Source organism: Bombyx mori, chromosome 14, assembly GCF_030269925.1.
Source record: "Bombyx mori chromosome 14, ASM3026992v2".
Lineage (NCBI taxonomy): Eukaryota > Metazoa > Arthropoda > Insecta > Lepidoptera > Bombycidae > Bombyx > Bombyx mori.
This window is the reverse complement of record NC_085120.1, coordinates 10,722,818-10,745,807: the sequence shown is the minus strand read 5'-3', so window position 1 is coordinate 10,745,807 and position 22,990 is coordinate 10,722,818. Positions and strand designations below refer to the sequence as shown.

The 22,990-nt window shown below is 38.1% G+C and overlaps 2 protein-coding genes across 4 annotated transcripts in view; one reads left to right on the top strand and one right to left on the bottom strand.

Moving 5' to 3' along the window:
* LOC101735906 (E3 ubiquitin-protein ligase SH3RF1) overlaps positions 1 to 18,555 on the top strand; it is a 50,714-nt gene extending 32,159 nt beyond the window's left edge. For 2 of the 3 annotated variants that reach the window (XM_038015430.2, XM_062672153.1), the window contains 8 exons: positions 317 to 519; positions 1,399 to 1,520; positions 2,232 to 2,346; positions 4,794 to 4,864; positions 6,109 to 6,293; positions 8,160 to 8,246; positions 11,141 to 11,245; positions 12,635 to 18,555. In XM_038015430.2, coding sequence (XP_037871358.1) covers positions 317 to 519; positions 1,399 to 1,520; positions 2,232 to 2,346; positions 4,794 to 4,864; positions 6,109 to 6,293; positions 8,160 to 8,246; positions 11,141 to 11,245; positions 12,635 to 12,812 — 1,066 coding nt within the window. In that variant the 3' untranslated portion in view covers positions 12,813 to 18,555. The remainder of the gene's footprint in view (positions 1 to 316; positions 520 to 1,398; positions 1,521 to 2,231; positions 2,347 to 4,793; positions 4,865 to 6,108; positions 6,294 to 8,159; positions 8,247 to 11,140; positions 11,246 to 12,634) is intronic. The other variant, XM_038015431.2, reaches the window with a different exon arrangement.
* Positions 18,556 to 19,306: 751 nt separating this feature from the next.
* Obp2 (odorant-binding protein 2) lies at positions 19,307 to 19,939 on the bottom strand. Its single transcript, NM_001146714.1, has one exon. It carries the CDS (start codon positions 19,937 to 19,939, stop codon positions 19,307 to 19,309), a length of 633 nt encoding a protein of 210 aa, NP_001140186.1.
* Positions 19,940 to 22,990: the final 3,051 nt, after the last annotated feature.

The following is a 22,990-nucleotide window of genomic DNA, read 5'->3' as shown; positions in this document are numbered from 1 at the left end:
CCTTAATGCGTTTCGGTTTGAAGGGCGGGGCAACCGTTGTAACTATACTTGAGACCTTAGAAGTTATATCTCAAGGTGGGTGGCGTATTTACGTTGTAGATGTCTATGGGCTCCGGTAACCACTCGACACCAAGTGGGCCGTGAGCTCGTCCACCCATCTAAGCAATAAAAGAATTAAAAAAAAAATAGCTGAGCCACCTCCTTTTGCTTTTTCTTTTTTTTTATTTGTATTTTATTTTATTTAGTGTGAAAGGCAATAAATTATTTTATTATTATTATATACAAGATTAGCCATGTGTTTCTCTTGTCGCGGCAGACATTCAGCGGAGATAGTGGCGACCAGTCTGCTGGACGCGGCGCCGGTCGGGGGGCCGTGCGGGGGGTTGGGCGGGGGGACGGACGCGCGCGCCCGGCGGCGGCGCCGCTCCCGCAGCAGCGAGCGCCCGCTCCCCGCGCACTACGTAGCGCTGTACCCCTACCACCCGCAGAAACCGGACGAACTAGAACTCACCAAAGGAGGTACGGCTCTGTTTATACTGCTCTGGAAGACAGACGATTGTATTTGAAGTCGTCGTGTAACAAAGGATAAGACGTCCGTTGCATTCGTATTGAGCGATGCAGGGGTGTTCGAATTTCAGACGGGTACCAATTTTTCTAGTGAAACACGTACTCAACAAATACTCACGATTGACTTCCACGGTGAAGGAATAACATCGTGTAATAAAAATGAAACCCCCAAATTTATAATTTGCGTAATTACTGGTGGTAGGACCTCTTGTGAGTCCGCGCGGGTAGGTACCACCACCCGCCTATTTCTGCCGTGTAGCAGTAATGCGTTTCGGTTTGAAGGCTGGGGCAGCCGTTATAACTATACCTTAGAACTTATATCTCCAGGTGGGTGATGCATTTGCGTCGTAGATGTCTATGGGCTCCAGTAAACACAACATCAGGTGGGCTCGTCGACCCATCTAAGCAATATAAAAAAGTATTCAAACTTCAGTTCAAGAACAACAAGTTGGTGGGGTTTGGTAAACATTAAGATGCAGAGGGCTTATTTCTTTAAAAATTCTCAATTCCCTTCTTCCGCTTCGCTTCAGGTGACCCGTTCGCTGTTTCGCTTCGAGTAGTTCCGATTACTAACTGACTGCGTGCCATCTCTACAACGCTTTTATAGCCGATACCGCATCCCTAGAATTATCAAGAATATTCCACACATCTCTTGTATTGTTTTTCTGCTATCTGACAATAGATGGCGTTGTACTTCTCGAGCGTTCTAGGTGCTACTAGATCCTTCGATATTCGTTCGACTATCCGATGGCGTTACTCTTACCGGCGTAACATTTTATTACTCAAATTATTTTATCACTCAAATAAATTCTCGTTATTATTTTCTTCTAGTGGTGTACACCGTGACGGAGCGATGTCGCGACGGCTGGTACAAAGGATTTTCGGAGCGAAGTCAACGGGCTGGAGTGTTCCCCGGGAACTACGTAGCGCCGCACCGAGCCAAGCACGACAAGGTACTGCAAAAAATATAGTTTAAGTTTAGCGACATCTGGTGGAGAATGAAGTCACAGCCCACTCGGGGTATATTAGCACAGAATCGTTTAGAGACGCGAATTCAAAAAAAAATTGTTGTTCAATCTGAAATGCGTGACGGGCGAAACAAGTAACAACGGTAATAGTAAAACATGATGATAGCATGATAATATAAAAAAAGGAACAAAAATTGTAAAGCACGCAATGTAACACAAATATTATATAAACGATAGTCCGGGGGTCAATGTTCTATGACCTCGTCCGATGCTGTAAACTTGCCGCCATAGATAGCGGCATATCAAATATGAATATTCAAAAATGAAAGGTTTAATTGAATATGCAATTTCGAAAAGGGCACATGTCGCATATTTTATATTTTGTCAAGTACGTTTTTTCTTATACATGTACTTTTGAGGCTTACGTACACCCATTTTATAATAATTCCAGTAATTTTCAATTGCTAATTAACACTAAAATATATCTCAAAAGTAAAATTTTAAATTTTACACTGCTTTAGAAAATAATCAGTTTTTTTCATTTCCTGAACATTTTACATTTTCAGAGATGTGCCCTTTTCGAAATTGCATATTCAATTAATCTTAAATGTACGAAAAATCGTAATCAAAAACGACATTAATAAACAAAAGAAAATTTTAATTATCAAACGAATGTTCTCTATGTGTATGTTTCAGAGCGTAGTGAGTACGGTGGGCACGGTGCCGAGCCTGAAGGCGATGACGTCAGGGCCTCCCCCTCCCCCGGACGCCCCGCCGCGGGCCCCCTCTCCCTCCCCGCTGCTCTCTGCGGGTAAATACGGACTAATTACAGAATTGTACTATAAAGTCATGTTGACTGGGCTTCTGTACTGTTTTCAGCTGTGTAGTATGGCTATTTTTATTAGATTTAAACCCCATGTCTCAAACAAGACGCGTCACCAAATGATGATTGCTCAAAATACATCCTAATCGTTTGTATGTTAACTATATTATTATAATTAAATAAGATGAAGTAATTAAGCAGAGTTCTCTTATCAGATTTTTTGTCCTGGAAATTTGTGAGCAATAATTAATGAAACAATTTCTGACATTAATCTCAGTATGTTCCATTAACCCAATTCTTATGTAATAAATATTATTAGATCAATTGTAGAAACTAGTACAGTTTAGTGTTAGACCATAATCACCACATTTGAAGATTTTTATGTATTGCATTTTCCCTTTTGTTTTGATATTGATATTTTGAATGAACAAGTACTGGAAACGTTTCTTAACAGTTTTGTCTTTACCCGCCTATAGAAATGTTAATTTTTTTTTTTTTTTTTTTTCCTACCTATGCTGATAGCCTTGAGAGGCTATTTCAGCTTCACCCTAACGTTTGTAGGTGAGCTCGCGGGGCTCAACCGGAGAGTTGCTAACACTGACCCTAGCAAGAGCAGTGCTTCGCAGAATCTACCACCGGATCGGAAACGCGACCCACTGAGAAGATCCGGCGAGAAACTCAGTGGGCTGTGTCTATGGGTTAGTTCGCTCGTCGAGCCCTTCGTCGCAAGCGACGGGTTCGACGAGGACGGTGACCGGTGCTTGTGGTGCCTAAGAGCACCGTTAATGGATCAGGAGGATCCGTAATGACGTGCTTTGGGCGACGTCGACGGTTTACCATTCGGTCTACTGGGTCGGGTATGTAATTTCCAGCAGCTACGATGAGAGGGTTCTCATGTCGTGCCGCCTTCTCAAAATGGCGCAGCGATGCCGACTGTAGATACTTACTGACAGAGTCAAGCTCCAGGTCATCGTGGAGATCCACGTTCCTCAGGAACCATGGTGCTCCGACGGCTATCCTGCAGAATCGGGATTGAATAACCTGAAGGGGCTTCAAGTTGGTGCGGGCTGCGTGAGCGAACACTACGCTTGCATACGTCATAACGGGGCGTATGCAAGTTTTGTAGAGAGTTACCTTATTACGGAGGGACAGTTTGCTTCGCTTGCAAAGCATAGGGTAGAGACGTCCTAATATGAAGGCGGCACGGTCGCGTACCGTTTTAATATGGGGACGGAATGTCATCCCTCTGTCGAGGGTGACGCCTAGGTATTTGACCTGCGAGGCCCACGGTATGGGCTGGCCAAAGAGAGTGACGGGGCTAACGGCGGAGGTGTTTGCGCGCCTATTAGGGAGTGGGATGCTCGAAGTGGTATTCGGAGGGCGACCCCTTTTGAAGAGCACCGCTGTGCTTTTCGTGGGGTTGATGTCGATGCGCCACTTCCGGAACCACTGTCCCATGGTGGCTACTGCGATCTGGAGTCGCCGATGAAGCAGCGACATCTTCCTACACGAGTAGTAGATAGCCGTGTCATCGGCGAAGAGCGCTAGATGGGTCTCCGGAGACCGGGGTATATCATTGATATACAAACTAAATAATAACGGGGAGAGCGCGGAGCCTTGCGGGACTCCGGCAGTCAGTTGACGGGGACGAGAACGAGCTCCCTTTACTCGATATCGAAACGAACGGTTCGACAAGAAGTCTCGTATGATGAGCACGAGTCTGTCTGGCACTCCCATGTTGTACAGTTTGTAAATTAAACCGTTGTGCCAGACTTTGTCGAACGCCTTCGCGATGTCGAAGAAGAGGGCGCCGGTCGGGATTTGTTTACGCCTATTTAGTCCTATCAGGATGTGCTCCGTGAGGCGGTGCACTTGTTGTACGCACGAGTGTTTAGAGCGGAATCCGAACTGTTCGTCTATGAGAATTTTGTTCGCGGTAACAAAATCCCAGAGGCGTTTCCTAAGGAGCAGTTCGTAAATTTTTCCTATCGTCGGGAGGAGACTAATCGGACGGTAACTAGAAGTTTCGTTTGTCGGTTTGCCCGGCTTATGTATACCGATAACGTCCGCTTCTTTCCACACCGCGGGAAAGATGCAGTGCGTCATAGCGGCATTTAAAATTGTAGCCAACATTGCTATCAGTTGGACTGGCAAGAGTTTTAGCGCGCGGTTGCGGATACCGTCGGAGCCGGGTGCCTTCCTAGGTTGGAGGTTGTGGATCGCGTCTCTAACTTCGTCAGTGGTAATGGGGGGTAACGCGTCCGAGGGCGGCAGGGAAGCTCTGCGCTCGACCTCCCTGTCGACTAACTCGGTGTGTTCGGGGTCCGCGTGTTGAGTGCTGGTGGTGCACTGCTCTTGCAGTGCATCGGCCAGCAGCTCAGCCTTGTCATCGTCATCGAAAATGTTCATAATGAGTTTATTAATTTGTATTACAGCACAGCCTTTGACGTACCCTTGGAATTCGACGACGCTATGTATGCAACAAACAACGCCTAGATCTGAAAAGGTATGTTTTGAAGCAATAATATGTTAATGTAAGTTTGGTAAGAACGGTGGAAGGGCTTTTTGCGGTAGGTAGCAATGAAGCAGTAATGCGTTTCGGTTTGAAGGGTGGGGCAGCCGTTGTAACTATACTAGAGACCTTAGAACTTATGTCTCAAGGTGGGTGGCGGCATTCACGTTGTAGATGTCTATGGGCTCCGGTAACCACTTAACACAAGGTGGGCTGTGAGCTCGTCTACCCATCTAAGCAATAAAAAAAAGGTAGGCAGCGGCTTGGCTGTGTCCCTGGCATTGCTAACGTCTGTGAATGACGGTAACCGCTAACCGTCAGGCAGACCCTATGCTCGTCTGCATACAAGGGCAATAAAGAAACAATGATTTAAACAAGACAACGTAGTAGACAGACAAAGTTACTTTCCAGATATAGGACAGGTATTCGTGATATAAGATGGTAGACAGCGGCTTGGCTCTGTCCCTGGCATTACTGACGTCCATGAGCGACGGTAACCGCTTACCATCAGGTTGGCCGTATGCTCGTCTGCCTGCAAAGGCAAGAAAAATAAAAGAAAAAACATAAATAAAGACGAAAACAATTATTGTATCTTCTAATATAAAGAAATCTTTAAATGGCGCTAATATTTTTTTCTAAATAACTATCATGAAGGTCGAGACTTTTTGGCTTGAACGCGAGGAGTGAAATTGTGTGATTTGTTTTAATTTGTCTATTTAATGTTTCTTGAGGTTTAAATGTGTTATGACGGTGGTTTATTAACTGTTTAGTATCTGTGAAAGTGCATAAATGTGGGAAAATGAAACAAAGCTCCTGGACGTAACTTCTCAGGATCCTCCAAAAAGTCCACTGAAAAAGTCTCAGTAAATGACCACCATTTTACTGAGATTATATTTCATCCCATATTATTTCATCTCATTTCATTTCATTTCATCCTAGTTGATTAATGTCTGAAATTAATCATTTTCATTTCATTTCCCTCCATATTATCATTTTTCATAAAATTAAGAATATAAATTAAAATAAGACATGACTTAAAGGTCTTAGCTACCAGGTCATAAAATCCCTTTAAAAAAATCATGAAGATCCGTTCAGTGATTCCGGAGACATGCACAAACAAACAGAAAGAGCTTTCTTTACCTATTCACCTTCTAACGTTCACCAGTTTTCTTCAATGAACAGACACATCATATAAATCATTATGTAATCGACGCATTTATCGAATGTATTGTCGACAGTCGAGGGACAAAACGAAAGCGGAGAAGTCTTCTATATCGAGCGGCGTCAGTCTCATGAAGCGTTGGGCGGCCATGAAGAAGTGCAAGTCTCCGCCGCCGGCCGCAGCGTACAGCATCGACAACCCCGTGTTCGAGGACGGGCCCTCGCGCTTGCTAGACGTGCCGCTGCACCCGCACCACGTCAGGTCAGTGGCTCCCAAACTGTTTACAAACCATCGCTGGAGGAGACAGCGGCTCTCAAACTGTTTACAAACCATCGCTAGAGGAGACAGCGGCTCTCAAACTGTTTACAAACCATCGAGTTTAACGCTCAGGTTTGATGACAATAACTATTCGGTTTAGCGGTAGACAGCGGCTTGGCTATGCCCCGGCATTGCTGAAGTCCGCGACGGTAACCATTTACCATTAGATAGGCCATTTGCTCGTCTGCCTGCATGGGCAATTAAAAAATATATTGCAATAACAGTACTTATAAATCGTTAATGATTTGAATTATAAATATATGTAACTACCCTACATCATAGGACACAAGATATTTGGCGGATGTCTGAATCTCGCTAAAGACATTTTCAAGATAAGCTTGCATATATATTATACAAGTTCCGAATAACAACATTGGGACCGTCAGTCTACTGAGCAATATCACCCGCTCGGTGGAAGATCTTCCATTAGGCGTTACTCCCAATATATAATTCTGGTTCAAGATAATTGTACTACAGCGAAATATTAAACAAATTAATAAAACAGGCGATTGGCTCTTTAATTTTCATTTGTGTTTTGTTAATAACGTAAACTCAGAATATATGTGTATATGTTTGTTTTGTTATCATTTCAAAGATCAAGCGAACAAAGAGTAGGTATAATATTAGCATTAAATTGTAATGTACATAAAAATAATATATTTTTGGTTAATCATAATCTGTTACAAGATTTTATATATATAAATTTAACACATTGCATTCTTTGTTCACTTGTTGTTTACTACATTAATCGTTAAAGGGCTTAGATGAGAGCTTAAACGGTTCAAGAGAAGAAAAAAACTATACAGAATTTTTAAGTGGAAAAATTAAAAAAAAAAAGCTATAAAATATTTTGTTTGATTAAATTCCAAATTTATTTTGATCTTTAAGCTCTCATGCGTTACGCTTGGAATGGCCGTGTGTGAGCTAACAGCACTCATGTCCTATTTGACGCGACACGTACCAGCGGCTGAATTTCATTTACAACACTCGGACTTATCGTACGCGCTTCATTGAGTTTCAATGTAATTAAATGTAAGAACAAAGAAAACTTATTATAACAAAAAAAAAACTTAAATCACCTACCCTCAAAAAAAAATGCTATTATCTTTCTCCGTAGTCCCAAAGATCGCATGTATTTAATGTCCCAATTACGCACTTAACTAATTTCTTTATTATAATCTTAATACAATTAACAAATGCAATAATTAAATCCGCTCCAAAATTTCTCACAAGTATTATGTATTACAATCGTTTGTGATAAAGAAGTTAATACTGACACAACCCGAGCAGATAAAATATTCATTTGAAAATATTATTACCATTTTATTAGTATTTTAATATAATTATATCGTCTGCCTTTTAAATATATTTAAAATGAAGGTAATCTACAATCACAGAGTGCAGTTATTTCTTTTATTCAACTGATTAATTGTTTATCGATCACATAAGAAAATTGAAATAATACAACAAATTGAATGTAAACTTTGACAAGCATTGGATTTAGGAGAACAGCTAGATAAATTCTTCCTTGCTTTAATTCGAGCTTAAGGGATTTTGTGTGAAAAGGGGCTTTCATTTATGTTGACTTGATTATTTGAAATTTTTTCATTGTGTTTCGAAACACCAAACCAAACTGCCGATGCATTGTGAATTGTAGATCCCAATGTTCAATACTTTTCCATCAATGTTTTCTTTGATAAAAAATAAATAATTAAAAAGAGAGTAAAAAATGCTATCGAATCAAGTATAAGTTCGAGTGTTGTCTTGTGTGGCGGGTCAGAGGTTGTAGAGTACGTTGTGGCGCGACAGGTCGGGGTCGTGCCCCTCGCAGCTGCTGCGTGCGCTCCCCGCCGCCGACAGACGACTCCGCGCCCCCGCCGCACCACTCGCGCACAGGTTCGCATCTACACGCACGTATACGCACAGGATCACATCTGCACACTAGCGCACAGGGTCACATCTACACACACCCAAAGGTCGCATCTACACAAACATACACACGCACGCAAAGTGTCACATCTGCACACATACCCATAGGGTCACATCTCCACACACAAACATGCAGGTCACATCTGCATACTTACGCACTGGGTCACACCTACACACACAGGGTCACATCTCCACACTCAAATACGCAGGTCACATCTGCATACTAGCGCACAGGGTCACATCTACACACACGCAAAGGTCGCATCTACAGAAACATACACACGCACGCACAGCATCACATCTGCACACATATGCACAGGGCCACATCTACAATAACACGCTGTTTCTCATCCAACAAACAAACAGAATCACATCCACATACATAGGCGGCACTGAAAATTTCGGGAATTAACGAAGTGACACAACATTACTATTTAAAAATGTATTTATTGCTTTTCGAAGTATTCTCCGCGAAATTTGACACATTTTTCCATACGATGGAACCAATCATTGAAGCAACCATTCCATTCGGAAGTTGGGGTCTCCAAAATGGCCGTTTTGTAGGCGTCCACAGCTTCTTCAGGTGATGAAAATCTCTGTCCACGCAATTTATTCTTTATTTTAGGGAAAGTATAGAAATCATTAGGCCTTAGGTCGGGGCTGTACGGCGGTTGGTCTAATAATTCTATGTTTTCTTGCTCTAAAAACTCTTTTGTTCTGTGCGCGGTGTGAGAACTCGGATTGTCGTGATGGAGGATGATGCGGCGGTTGCAGTTCTCTTTACGGAGTTCAGAAACGACCTGTGGCAAACAAATGCTAGCATACCATTCTGCATTAACCGTTCTTTGTCCCTCAAGAGGAATAGTCGTAACATGGCCGGTTTTGGAGACAAACGTGGCCACCATTTTTTTTGCAACACTCCGTGAACGAACAATTTTTGTTGGCTTTAACTCATTTTCGAACACCCAAACTCGTGACTGGTTTTTTGTTTCGGGTTCGTACGCGTATATCCAGGATTCGTCACCTGATACAATGTTGTATACAGCATTTGAGGATCCTGCGTGGAATCTTTCGAGAGTTCTGACGCACCAAGTAACGCGAGCCGCTTTTTGCTCTTCACAGAGCGAATGCGGTATCCATCGGGAAAACAACTTTTTTACACCTAATTGTTCATGCAAGATTATTTGTATTTGACTCATGCCAATGTCTAAAGTTGCCTGAATTTCGCGGTATGTCACATGTCGATCTTCCTCAATCAGCTTACGCACAGCATCAACGTTTTCTTGGGTGACTGCAGTTTTTGGACGACCTTGACGGGGATCATCACTGAGCTTGACACGTCCACGTTGAAACTCAGCAAACCAGCGATAAATTGTGGTTTTGGATGGGGCTTCATCACCAAATGCAGAAATAATCCGGTCAACACACTGTTTTTGTGTTAAACCACTTCGAAAGTCATAATAAATCATCGCTCTTGAATTTCCTCGAGTCAATTCCATTTTCTCAACGACCAAATAAGTTTGACAAAACCTCGTGACAAGACCGAGAATCTTTTTTAAAATAAATAAATGGTATTCGATTTTTAAAAACAAGGAGTTTTCAATTAAAGAGATTTTAATATGACAGGAACAGTGGAAATATTCCATTCCCGATACTTTTAGTGCAGCCCTCGTACACATGTAGGTCGCATACGCACGCACAGGATCGCATTTACTCACATATACACGTAACATATTGGTATGCTCGACACATGCACGCGCGCAAGTAGCTCCACGCATGCACACCATACACACATGTGTGAATTTTCTACGCACAATTTCCACACAATTACAATTGGATCACGTTATGTACGTACATCAATACAAAAAAAAAAACATTTTAACCTTTCGCAGGTGTCGACATTATAAACCCTATTATTTAAGGGGAATAAAATCCTATAAATAATATTGTTTATACATAAAAATGTTATTAACTTAATATTAACGTGCACGCATCAAACACAGTTTTACTAATCCGATTTTCAATTTAGAGCATAATTTGCGAAGCATGCGCGGATAATTCGAATCAGTTACTGTGACTAGCGAAAAATGAAATAAAATTAAAAGAAATCAGTTAAAAATTTTTATGAAATGAAATTCAATAATTGTAATGAAAATAGGCCCTGTGAAACCAGTGTTTCCCAACTTTTTTTTGTGCCATGCCCCATTGTAACATTTCTTAAATTTGTATGCACTCCATACATAATTTTTAACATTAAAAAACTGATTTGTTCATTTAAGAAACATAAATGATAGGGGCTTTAGGAAGAAATCACTATGAAATTGTTATCAGAACACAGTAAGTAATATTTTAAAACATATAATAAAAACTGAAATTCAAATTCAAAATCATTTTTACACAGATTTTATATATTAATTTAGTGTGATTGCCCCCCTAAATTATCAAATTGCCCCCTTGTTGGACAACATGTTGGGAAACATCGCCCTATACTGATTTGAGCATCACTGCCCCTCTTAACATCACATACATCTTAGAAACAAATAAAACAAATATTTATTTACTTACACGGAATGAACACGAATATTCACGTAACACGCTCGTTAAGTTTTGCTTATATGAATTTGTTTGTGCCGTAAGTGGTTTTCATTGTCTAGCTTCGCTTTTGAGTAACTAATCAATTAAATTGCAAATATTAAGCGATTTTATTTGTGTTGTAATAAAATGAAAATCTTCTCCGTACATCTCATTCGCGATTAATGTAAAACTTTTTCATTTATTTAATTAAAATATAACTTCAGTCGGTTTTTAGTGAAATTTTGATGATGATGATACAATGTTTTTTTTGTTTTTTCGTATTGTAGATCTACAAATGAGAGTCCGTGGCAAACTCAGCACAGGAAATCGCAATCTCTCGACGTCACCGCCGCTAGGAAAGACAGACACCATTCGCAAACCGTTAAAGAAAGGTACATGTGGCACAATAATAATATGTTCAAAAGGAAGGATTCGAAAAAAAAAAACCGTACAAATATCCCATAATTATTATTATCAAAATTTTAAAGTTATCTATCTATATATATAAAAATGAATCGCTGTTCGTTAGTCTCGCTAAAACTCGATAACGGCTGGACCGATTTGACTAATTTTGGTCTTGAATTATTTGTGGAAGTCCAGAGAAGGTTCAAAAGGTAGATAAATATGAAAATGCTCGGAATTAAATATAAATAACAATTTTGTTTTTCCTTTCATGTGTCCCCCGTCGGACGGATTCCTTTTGTTTGTTTTAAGTTTATTTTATACAAAAGTTTAGGCCTTTTATTCATCGATTGAGGCAATACGAAGTCTGCCGGGTCAGCACCCGGAAGGAAATTATGAAATAATGAAAATAATGAAAAAATTATGAAATAATGAAATGAATTCTTTATACTATAGACTAGCTGTAGTCTATAGTATAAAGAATTCATTTGAAAGTGATTAGTAAAATTTTCTAAATGAAACTCATTAATACATATAAGTATCATTTTAGTACGTTGGTAAATTTTATTCAGAACACATTGCAATGTCAGCTGATACAATATTAATTATAAAACTTTTGCTTTTTAAGTTTGCAAGTTTTATTATCAAAGATTATTTACGGTACTGTTTTTGTAGCCAAACCCACGTGTTATTCGCTACGGCAGGATTGTCGATACTTAATTAAAATAGAAAATTTTGCGGCTTCATCGCCGATATTGTTTTGGTCATTATCAAGATATCATCAAAACCATGGTTCAATCACTGGTAGGGCTTTTTAGGAGCCCGGACGGGTAGGTACCACCACTGACCCACCCCTTTCTGCCGCCAGTAATGCATTCTAGTTTGAAGTAGGAACAACTTTTGTACTGTAAAATCTTAGACTTCGGTTGATATCTGTGAGCTCCGATAACCATTTAACACCCAGTGGGCCGTAAGCCCGTTCACGCACAAAAAAAATCACTCAAAGATTTCAACAAAAAACAAGCCAATATGATAGTAAATTTTATTAATAATCAACGCATTTTATAGGCAAGATACGCCGATAAAACTTAAACTTAAACGATTTTTGAACGAGCTCACGGCTCACCTGGTGTTAACTGGTTATCGGAGTCCATAGGCATCTACAATGTAAATGCCGCCAACCACCTTGATATATGAGTTCCAAGGTCTCAGAATAGACACAACGACAGTCCCACCCTTCCAACCGAAACGCATTACTGCTTCACGGCAGAAATAGGCTGGGCGGTGGTACCTACCCGTGCGGACTCACAAGAGGTCCCACCACCAGTAGTTTTGCTAACGGAGCTATGTAAGTAAACCAAATATTTTTTGATTCGCAGATACCGCTGTATAGTTCCGTACCCTCCCAACTCGGAGTATGAGTTAGAATTGAAAGTGGACGACATAGTGATAGTGTCGAAGAAGCGCGGCGACGGCTGGTACAAGGGAACGTTGCAACGCACAGGTCGCACCGGTCTATTCCCGGCCTCGTTTGTGCAAAGCTGCCCTCACGAATGACGTACGTACGACAAATACGCTAGTGTCTTTTATTAGACACACCACGGGGACAGTCATGATATTTGCCACAACATGAGATTAAAATTTTATCAACACTTTTGTACTAGGATTCCCTAGCCTACCGCCAGGTAAAATCGTGAATTTGTTGCCGCAGTAAATAATAACCGTATTGTTTTAAGAAGTCAACAATACATTGGCGGCTATGTGCGAAGAACATGCAATTTGGCCATGCTCGACTTATGTAAAAATGTCCCGATTACAACTCGATTAAATTTAGTTCTGGCTGTATGAACTATTTCCTTTTTGCGTGTCACTTTAGTAGGACAGTCCTATATGCCTTTAAGAAAACATAGATTCTGTATCTCAAAAACAAATTAGATTATCAAACTACAGCACGTTTTATCGAGTTGTAATCTAAAAACACTATGTATAGATTATAAATGTCGGTCGGTGTCAGAATGTTGGAACTGTCAATGTCACTTGCCTCCAGCTAAATTTGAAAATAGAACAAAAAAATAAAAGGAACAGATTCAATGTTTTAATTGAATTAAATGTATATGAAAATTTTTAGCAAGTTTTTCAAGTCAAACGATTGTATTAAGTTGTATAAACAACAATGCAAGAATACAGGTGCCCACCTTTTACTAAGTTAGTTTTTTTTTAATCTCAATAGATTCATGTAATTGTTACATGTATAAAATGTAATAGAAAAAAAAGCCGGGGATCCCTTTGTTTTATTAAAAATGATAAAATATTCAAAGACTTCAGCATTGTTAATGAATTCAATAATATTTTCAAATAAAATTATAAAAACGCATATAAAAACAATGGTTCAATTAAATTTCTTAAAAATTCTACTTTCGGTAATCCTCCTAAGTCTTAAGATCATCAAATAGGATCCCAGAGCTGAAAAACATTTTGTATCTATCCGAAAATTACATATTTTTTAATTTTCTTTTGTTTTAAAAAATAACAATGCGGGCCAAATGAATGAGTCCAGAGAGAATATAATTAATGATAATTATGATTATTAATAGTGTATTTTTATAATTATTAATAAAATTGAGTATCTGTAATTGTAATATTCGTCTGTAGCATCTTGTAATACGATATATTAGCTAATGAATTTCCACACTTTTTCTACTAGAAATATTTTTCCCATAGTTTATGTAATAAAAATTATATTTATTCGTCTTTTAAACTCGTTGGTCGGTGTGACAAGCGAGACGGGGCTTGCTTAGTGTTATTGATGTGAAATTATGAGTCAACTTTCACAATTTTGTCATTTAAATTTCAACTTTGGAATTAATATAGTGACATATCTGATTATTATTATTTTATTATTTCAACAGTGTCTAGTGATCAGATATATAAAGTCGCTTGCTCGCAATCGATTGTTAAATACTAGAATTGATGGTTTTTTTATTAACTTATGTGTCCGGACATATGTCAAGTGTTGTAAGATTGTTTATAAAATTCGAAGATGCGAAATCTTGATTTAGTTTATATTGGGATTTTGATTTTTGAAGCAATTTACTCGATTTACAGAGAGTACTAGTATTCGTATAATAATGAAGTCTATTTTTACAGTTTATTATTTGTAACGTTTCTGATACTCCCACTTTTCGTGATCACGGATCACTAAGGTATTGTTTGTAGACATTTGAATATTGTGCTGAATATAGTAAACTGTAAAAGAACTGCAGAAAACTGTAAAAATAGTTTTAATTAGAATTTTTTTTAAATAACACCAAAAAAAAGTTGGTTTCTTAGAGAGTTTTAACTGATAATTTTTTTTTAAATCGAAAGCAAGCGATAAACCTTAGTGTAAATCTGTTCCACAAATTTATAATATGTTGAAGACAAGCAGTAGATGTAATTTTAATTAAATTAAAATAAATTTATTTTTTAGATAAATGTAATCTACGAATTTTCATAAGAATTTAGTGATTTTATTTCACATTTGTATTCTAATTCAATTGTGTGTTTAAAATTGATAGGTCAGTCGGTTTCTTTGTTTTTTTTTTTTAATTCATTCGGACGCGGTATAGGAAACTTCATGTGACGTCATTCGTGGCCAAATAACATAGGAGCTAACCATAGAATATGCATTAAAACAATATGCTTTATTCACAAAATTTGATATACTTGTAATGAAAACTGAATTGTTGATATTTCAGAGAAACAATGATGGAACAAACGTTTTGATCTAGTCGAGATCCTAATAACTTTTTATCTTTGATTCATAATCTAATAGAAGAGTCTATTTAAGTGATTTTTCGTGTTTGTACGCGGTATAGCTTCTAGCCTAACCACGTCCGTTTGAATAATTCCCTGACAATGTATAGGAGGAATGTCTTTGTAAGTTCTTTAGAACTACAATTTTACGCTTATTATTATTATTTAAAACACCCTTCGTTTGTAAGACACTGCCATATTAAATATCCTTTTTAACGTGATTTTTTATAGGTAACAAACAACTATTGAGAGAAATCTTTGGTATTTCGTGACAAAAAAAACTTTCTGATTTTACTATATAGGATACAAATATTTAATTTAAATATTCGCGTTGTAATGTAGGTTTGTGTAAATTATGTATTAGTGATTAGCGATGTATTTCCATCCTTCTCCAAGATATATTCGGTCGGATTTGTTTTTACGTAGGAAAATTATATTTGTTTTTATCGCGTGATCTTTAATATAATATCTAAATTATAGTTTTTCATACGAAAACAAATTACATGTGTGTTGCCATTGTTCAAGAAAAAATTATCCGACCGGATGTGATCATGAGTCCATTGATGGAGTTTTTCGAAAACATTTTCGGATTTCATTAGTTGAATTCACAACTGATATTAAATTTAATGAATTAAGACTGTATATTAATAATTGATTTTTAGATTTATCTATTAATAATAATATTTATAGTTGGCAACACTACTTGATTGACAATTTTATATTTATAATGATATATTATTAATGACTTATAATCATTTTTCATTTCACCATTAATGTTTTTGAAGTGTAGAATTAATCAAGTATATATTTATTAACCATTAACTACGATTGAACCCGTGAAATAAATTGTAAAATCATCTCAATTATATTCATGCATTAATCTGTGCATCTCATCTCTAATCTATGCTTTAATTTATTCACTGAGTGTGTGTTCTACATTTTATTAGTTCCGACATTTCAATCTGTCAATATCATGAATTTACAACAACAGTAATTGGTAACAATTAAAAAATATATATGTATGTATTTTTCGTGTTTTTTAAGTTACGAAGAAACTTTGTTTATTTGTGTAAATGTTAAAAAACCTGTTAGAATCCATGATACCTCACAACTGAACTCGTAGATGGAATGTAGAGAATTCTTTCCACCTACCTATTTGCTAGTAGCCTAAGTAAGGGGCTATTCCAGCTACGTGGTGACTAATAAATAGGTCAGCTCGCGGATTCAACCTGAGAGAATTTGCTAAAATGAACCTAATTTCGGAATCGCGATCTGCTGGGAAGATCCGGCTAGAAACTCAGTGAGCTATGTCATAATCACCCCGAACCCTTGCTTGCTTGCCAATATTTATAACTACTGATACCATGCAGCCCACGTTTTTTTTTACAAAAAATTATTTTTTTCTTACACTATTTTTAATTCAAATTCATTAAAATTTATTCTCTATTTCTTTGTTGGATTTTCTCGTATTTTGTTAGTTTTTTTAAACTATTATTTATTTAAAATTTTTTTGATTGAATTTCAATTTTACCAATTTTTTTTTTAAATATTGTATAGTCATCGGTCCTTAATAAGTATATCTGATTTTGAGTTAATCCAACGTTTTGAAGGGGGTCAAAATCATGTTCGAAGATTCCGTTACAAACATACATACTAAAATACGTCTGAAGCTAATAAAAGCGTATTAAAAAGGTACTCCGATATGAAATCTGCTGATGGATTAAATGTCGGATCGTTGACCGAATTAACCCTTTGACTGCCTTGTAGGTTATCGGTGCCCTACGTGGCCCACTAAGTGTTTGTGTCGATTTCCGTTATTAAGGCTAACTTTACCATCTTTTATTCTTAATGTATACTTAAGTCTTTTTAGGTCTCTTAAAAATGGTACTTTTGGATTCGTCTTTCTCAGTCTACTAAGATATTCCGGCGTCTTAGTTACAGTCAAAGTGGATACATATTACATTGGGCATTGCTAAATTATACTGCCATTACAGATACAATTCGGGCTACCCGGTAATACATAGTTGCCGCAAAACCTAATTAATAATAATAATAATAACTGGGAACAAATCACGCACGATCATCCGGCCCCAAATTAGGATTCTCTGTGTTATGAGCACCATAGACTGACACACACACTTATATACGTATAAATATATACTTAAGTAGATTATGAACACACAGAGAAAGACCAAACAAACGTGTTCATCGTACTAACGTTTGTCCGATATGGGAATCGAACCCACGACCCTCCGCGCGACAGTCTGGAGCGCTAACTATTGCACCCCCGAGTCTAGATAATAGAATTGGTGTTGTACTAATAAAAAAATGGATATTACTTAATGACAGTCGTGCACGAAAACTTTTTGTGACTACGTACGTCGTTAATCGGGCTCGTTTACAACCCTCGGGGTCACTGACCGCCAGATCAACACGTTGATTTTAGTTCAGGTTCATATATTCACTAATTGCGTAGACATTTATTTATTTTTTCTTTTTTATTACTTAGATCGGTGGACGAGCTCACAGCCCACCTGATGTGAAGTGGTTACTGGAGCCCATAGACGTCCACAACGTAAATGCGCCACCCAGCTTGAGATATAAGTTCTAAGGTCTCAAGTATAGTTAAACGGCTGCCCTGCCCTTTAAACCGAAACGCATTACTGCTTCACGGCAGAAATAGGCAGGGTGGTGGTACCCACTCGCGCGGACTCACAAGAGGTCTTACCACCAGTAAACCACTATCGCATTCAGTCTTCTTCTTTCTTTCCTATTACCCCCCTCTGTTGGTGTTTTTTTTTTTCATTCATCATCATAAGTTGTATCTCTCCACTGCTGGATGTAGGCCTCTCCCATAGTCCGCCACAATCAACGATCCTTCGCCTTCCACATCCAATCGTTCCCAGCATATCCCCGCAAGTCATCGGTTCAACGGGCAAGGGGACGCCCAACGCTGCGCTTACCACGTCATGTCCAAGAGGCCCAGTTCCTGCTCTACTGAGAGACGTCAAGTTGTTCTGGGTAGGCCTCTCTTCCTTTTATCGCGTTCAGTGGGAGAAATATTTCTTAAACAAACTCTCTATATACATTTAAGTATATTTATATATTTATTTTCAAGATCTTTGTATTATAACTTTCATAATATTGAAAATAACGAAACTAATATTTTATATAACATTATTTATTAATTCGGTTGTGTTTGTGCGTGTGTACGTGTGCGTGTTATTTTTTTTTATGTCTTTTGTATATTTAATCTGTAATATTACGTAACTCACACAACGAACGTTTTATAGATTCCAATGTATGTTGCTCATTTCTGTAGATTACTATGGATATTCTTGTCACAAAATAACGACTTTTGGATGGTTGCGATAAATGTCGCGAGCATTCGGTGGTTTTGTAATAACCCTTGTTCATTTTAAAGTTTGCTTCTAGAGAGTAATTTTCAAAGGGAATCATATCGAAGTTGAATTAGGTAAAGAAATAAAGATTTCTTCTTAATTTATTTGTTTTTTTATTTATTACCACGTCGAACGCCAGCCATGCTTAGCTCAGTAGGCCTAGGCGGACACCCCGTGACCGCCAATAACTATGGTCCAGGGGGCGAGACGGATGGTAGTCGCTGATTCCGTAATTCATTCCATTATTTTTGAATTACTGCCTCACGATATTTGCGATAAAACAAATCAACGATTTTGAGACGATCTTGATATATTGGTGCGGCCCTAGTGGAAAGTATGTCGTCTCGACACATGGTGTCCGTCATGGCGTTCAACGCGTTAAATTACCCACATTGACTTACCTTGTGGCGGGATAACATTATTAAGGTTCTCGTTGTCATGGATTGGAGACGTGCAGATTACATTATTAAATATTAAAGATATTTCGTCATTTATTAATATTGCTACGTAGCTATTTTAAGTTTCGCTTAGGATAATATTCCTACGCAATCTTCATTGACTTTCACCCCTTCCACAATCGGCTCTACAATCTTTGTACGCGAATAAAGTTGATAAGCGAACAATCGTAGACCAAGTTCAGGAGAATCCTTGTACTACGAACGCTTTGAAGAGGACCAGTGGCAGTTGAAACAGGTTAAACATAATTATATTGTTTGCAAACAGAACGTGATGATGAAGCACTGCACGTAATTCTATACAATTTCTATTAAACACAATAAAACAGTATCTTACAACAATCAAAATAAGCGCTTATTATAGCATAGTATTAGTTATTCATTGGTCCTAGTTTTAATATTATAGTTCATCTTTAACAAGTTTTAACATTTCATCTTCTTCCTCGCTCCATTCATCGGGATTTGAAGACATCTGCCCTAAAGCCTCCATCCTTCTTTCCATAGTTATTTTATCGAGTATATGTTCCATTTTCATATGCATGCAATCGTTGAAAACTGAAGCGTATTCGCAAATTTCAAATATATCTTCAACGATTTTTGAACATTCTAAAATGGCTGTCTTGAGGCGGGACATAACTTCGCTGTCGTCACCGTACACAGCCCTGTTTACTTCAAGAAGATTCTCCTGGCTCAATTTATTGTTTTTTATAAGCGAATTCCGTTTGAGAATGCAAGCCACGAAACATTTCCCCTCCATATTCGACTGTGGTATTCGTTTAAGAAACTTCTCGACGTCCGCCATGGAAGCTTTGACTTGACGAGCGCATTCTGTCAAATTTTTTCTAAACGGTTCAATGTCTTCGTTCATTTTATTATATCTCTCGATATGTTCATCTTTAGTGAGCGGCTTAAATGAGTAAACGATGTATATGAATGACACGATAGTTAAAAACGTTAAAATTCTAGAAATTTCCGACACGGCCATATTGGCGGTCTGACGATTTTCCCGCGCACGTTTTGTTTTGCTCTTCATGTTTTTTCGTTTGCCCCAACGGTTTTATTCGGCTAATTGACCGTTATCACGGAAAATAATAGACGTTGACGTGTGTAACGGTTAGTGGACCAGTTGCACAAGTACGAGCGGTAACAACTTCGCGATCTTGATAGCCCCATTGAATTTAGGTATGTAACGATTACAAAACATTTAGAACAATTAACGAACTCAACTTCGTTTTTAACGAGTTTTTAGGTACGTACCTAGTGATTTGATTGTGCGTCCACTACAAGCGTACTGAGAATTTCGATTGCCTATTTCATTTTTAAATCGCATATCGCACACCAAATAGGAAGGAACTGAATATCAGCGCTGTTCAATGCATCCACTTCGAAAAACATCAGCTGAGCCATCCCCTCTGCCTTTTATTTTTTTACTTTACCGTAAAAATTTTAATCTGTGTAAATATATTTTTTGTCATTATATCCGTCGGAGCAAGTTATATCGGTGTACGAATTCATACGGATAATTCTGTGAATCTAAAATAGCGTTTGAGTTAAGAGCAAAATCCAGAGCTAACTATTTTGTTTTTTGAAGATGATTTACAAACGTCCGAATAAAAAGATAAAAAATGTAAAATTACGATTTATCATTTTCATGTTTATTAGCATAAACCTTTTTTCTCTTTCATAAATACAGTTAATCTAAAGAAACTAAAATAAAGGTGTTTCGACATAGGAACATATTTCATTATGATTTTTTGAGTGAATATTATTGCGGCGTAAACCAAAACAATATAAACGAAACTAAGAAATAAAAACATAATTAATGCATTACCGATTTGCTTAGATGGGTGGACGAACTCACAGCTCTTTTAGTGCTTAGTTAACCTATGTAGGTACTTTAAAACGTTAATAGCATCACCCATCCACCCACATGAGATCAAAGTTTCAATTTTGTTTTATATCGGCTACCGTACCCTTTACAATAGAACCCATTTCTGCTTTGCGGCTCATAGCTTTCTCTTTTTTATGAAGGAAGGATTACTGGTGGCCCGAAGGCCTTTCCAGTTTCGCCAGGACAGGTGGGCGGGCATAGGCTCCGCCAGGGGGTCCGATCAGCAGCTCGACCGCCTCCGAAACTCAAGGCTCAAGGGACAGCTGTTTCGGGAATACATCTACTACCGGATTGGGGCTCATACCCTACTTCTCCTTACAATAATACGTCCTATCGCCAAAAAGGCAGTTTTTTTTAGACGAAATACACAATAGGTTTCACATAAAGAAACTAAATCAACGTTTCAGTGAATTACGACTTTGCGAAAAACTATTAAGAGTACCTAGCTATTCGTTTAAATTCAATGGGAAAAACAAATTAATAACAACTCTAAAAACGGGTTCGATGCCCCGATATCCTTGGCGTATTACATAGGTTACTTTATTACGGCACTTCGAACGGAATGAAGCCATAGACGACGGCTACGCACGGTTTATGTGTACTTTGCCAATCGGATTTTCTTTATGTGACGCAATAAAAGGATTCACTCCGGTTTCTATCGTTATAAACGATTCACAATCAGAGCTACGCTGGTCTTTCGGAAAGTATTCACTTAAATATTTTACGACGTACGATTTTAAGTTAAAACTTTTATGTTATACTTAAAACAGATCTGATCTTTATATTTTATACAGCTTAATATTATTACAGATATCACAATATCGTATAATATAAAATTATGTTTTTTACTGTCCTTGTAGGCAGACGAGCATACGGCCCACCTGATGGTGAGTGGTTACCGTTGCCCATGGACTTCAGCAATATCAGGGGCAGAGCCAAACCGCTGCCTACCGTTAAATATCGTAAACCGTTACCATCATAGTGGCGGGAGTCCCAGAAATCATAGTCGAATGACGTTCGATTTATTGTGTTTAGTTCTCAGGAAGCTTGTATTAAGCAAATTGCATTCTTGGTAAATAAGAATAATATTTTATTGAATGTTTATTTAAGAATGTTTTTTAATTAAACGATATTTTATAGGTAATTTTAAATAACCTTTAAAACATAGGTAATTATGAATTAAATTTCACACACAATATCAGATCTCCGTATTGAAACGGGCTTTGTATGAAAATTCTTTTGTGTCATATAATAATAAAGGAGACAACACGACGCTCATTTAGGTAAGTTAAAACGCATTAAATATAAAGCCAAGGTCGTGACAATAACATCAGTCTAGAAAGGCAGACTTGACGTTTAAAATGTACACGACAAACACAACATACAGTTCTTGTTGGCGGCGAGGCTTGTTTACAAAACCGCATGTGTAGATTTTTTTATTTTTTTTTTGTTGAATAGATGGGTGGACGAGGTCACAGGCCACCTGGCTTTAAGTGGTTACTTGAGCCCATAGACATCTACAACGTAAATGCCGCCACCCACCTTGAGATATGAGTTCTAAGGTCTCATAGTTACGGCTGCCCCCCCTTTCAAACAGAAACGCATTACTGCTTCACGGCAGAAATAGGCGGGGTGGTGGTACCCGCGCGGACTCACAAGAGGTCCCACCACCAGTAATTACGCAAATATAATTCTGCGGGTTTTTGATTTTTATTACAAGATGTTATTCCTTCACCGTGGAAGTCAACATTTGTTGAGTACGTACTTCATTAGAAAAATTGGTACCCGCTTGCGGGATTCGAACACCGTTGCATCGCTAGATACGAATGCACCGGACGTCTTATCCTTTAGGTCACGACGACTTCAGTGCACCGGAGATAGATTCCACTGCCCTGAGATTTATCTATTTTAGTTTATTAAAAGCTTTCCTCTTTCTACCTTGAAGAATTCTTGTGTTCCTGTTTGCAGAGTAAATCAGAGAAAACATTGAAACCTCGACCTTATATCTATGGGTTTTGGCCACGGCATCAATACTAGGTGGCCTCGTCTCGACTCGTATCTCTTCCGTCTCAGAATCAGTGAATTATTCAAGTTTGATAAGTTTTTGAACTTAATCTTAGTTCGTGATTAAAATCGAACATTAACATGAATTGGGGCCAGAAAGTTCTTGAGTGGCGACCGCGTACTGGAAGA

What these genes read in the sequence shown, in the direction of transcription:
- Obp2 (NM_001146714.1), bottom strand. Translation starts at nt 19,939, where the DNA reads ATGAAGAGCAAAACAAAACGTGCGCGGGAAAATCGTCAGACCGCCAAT.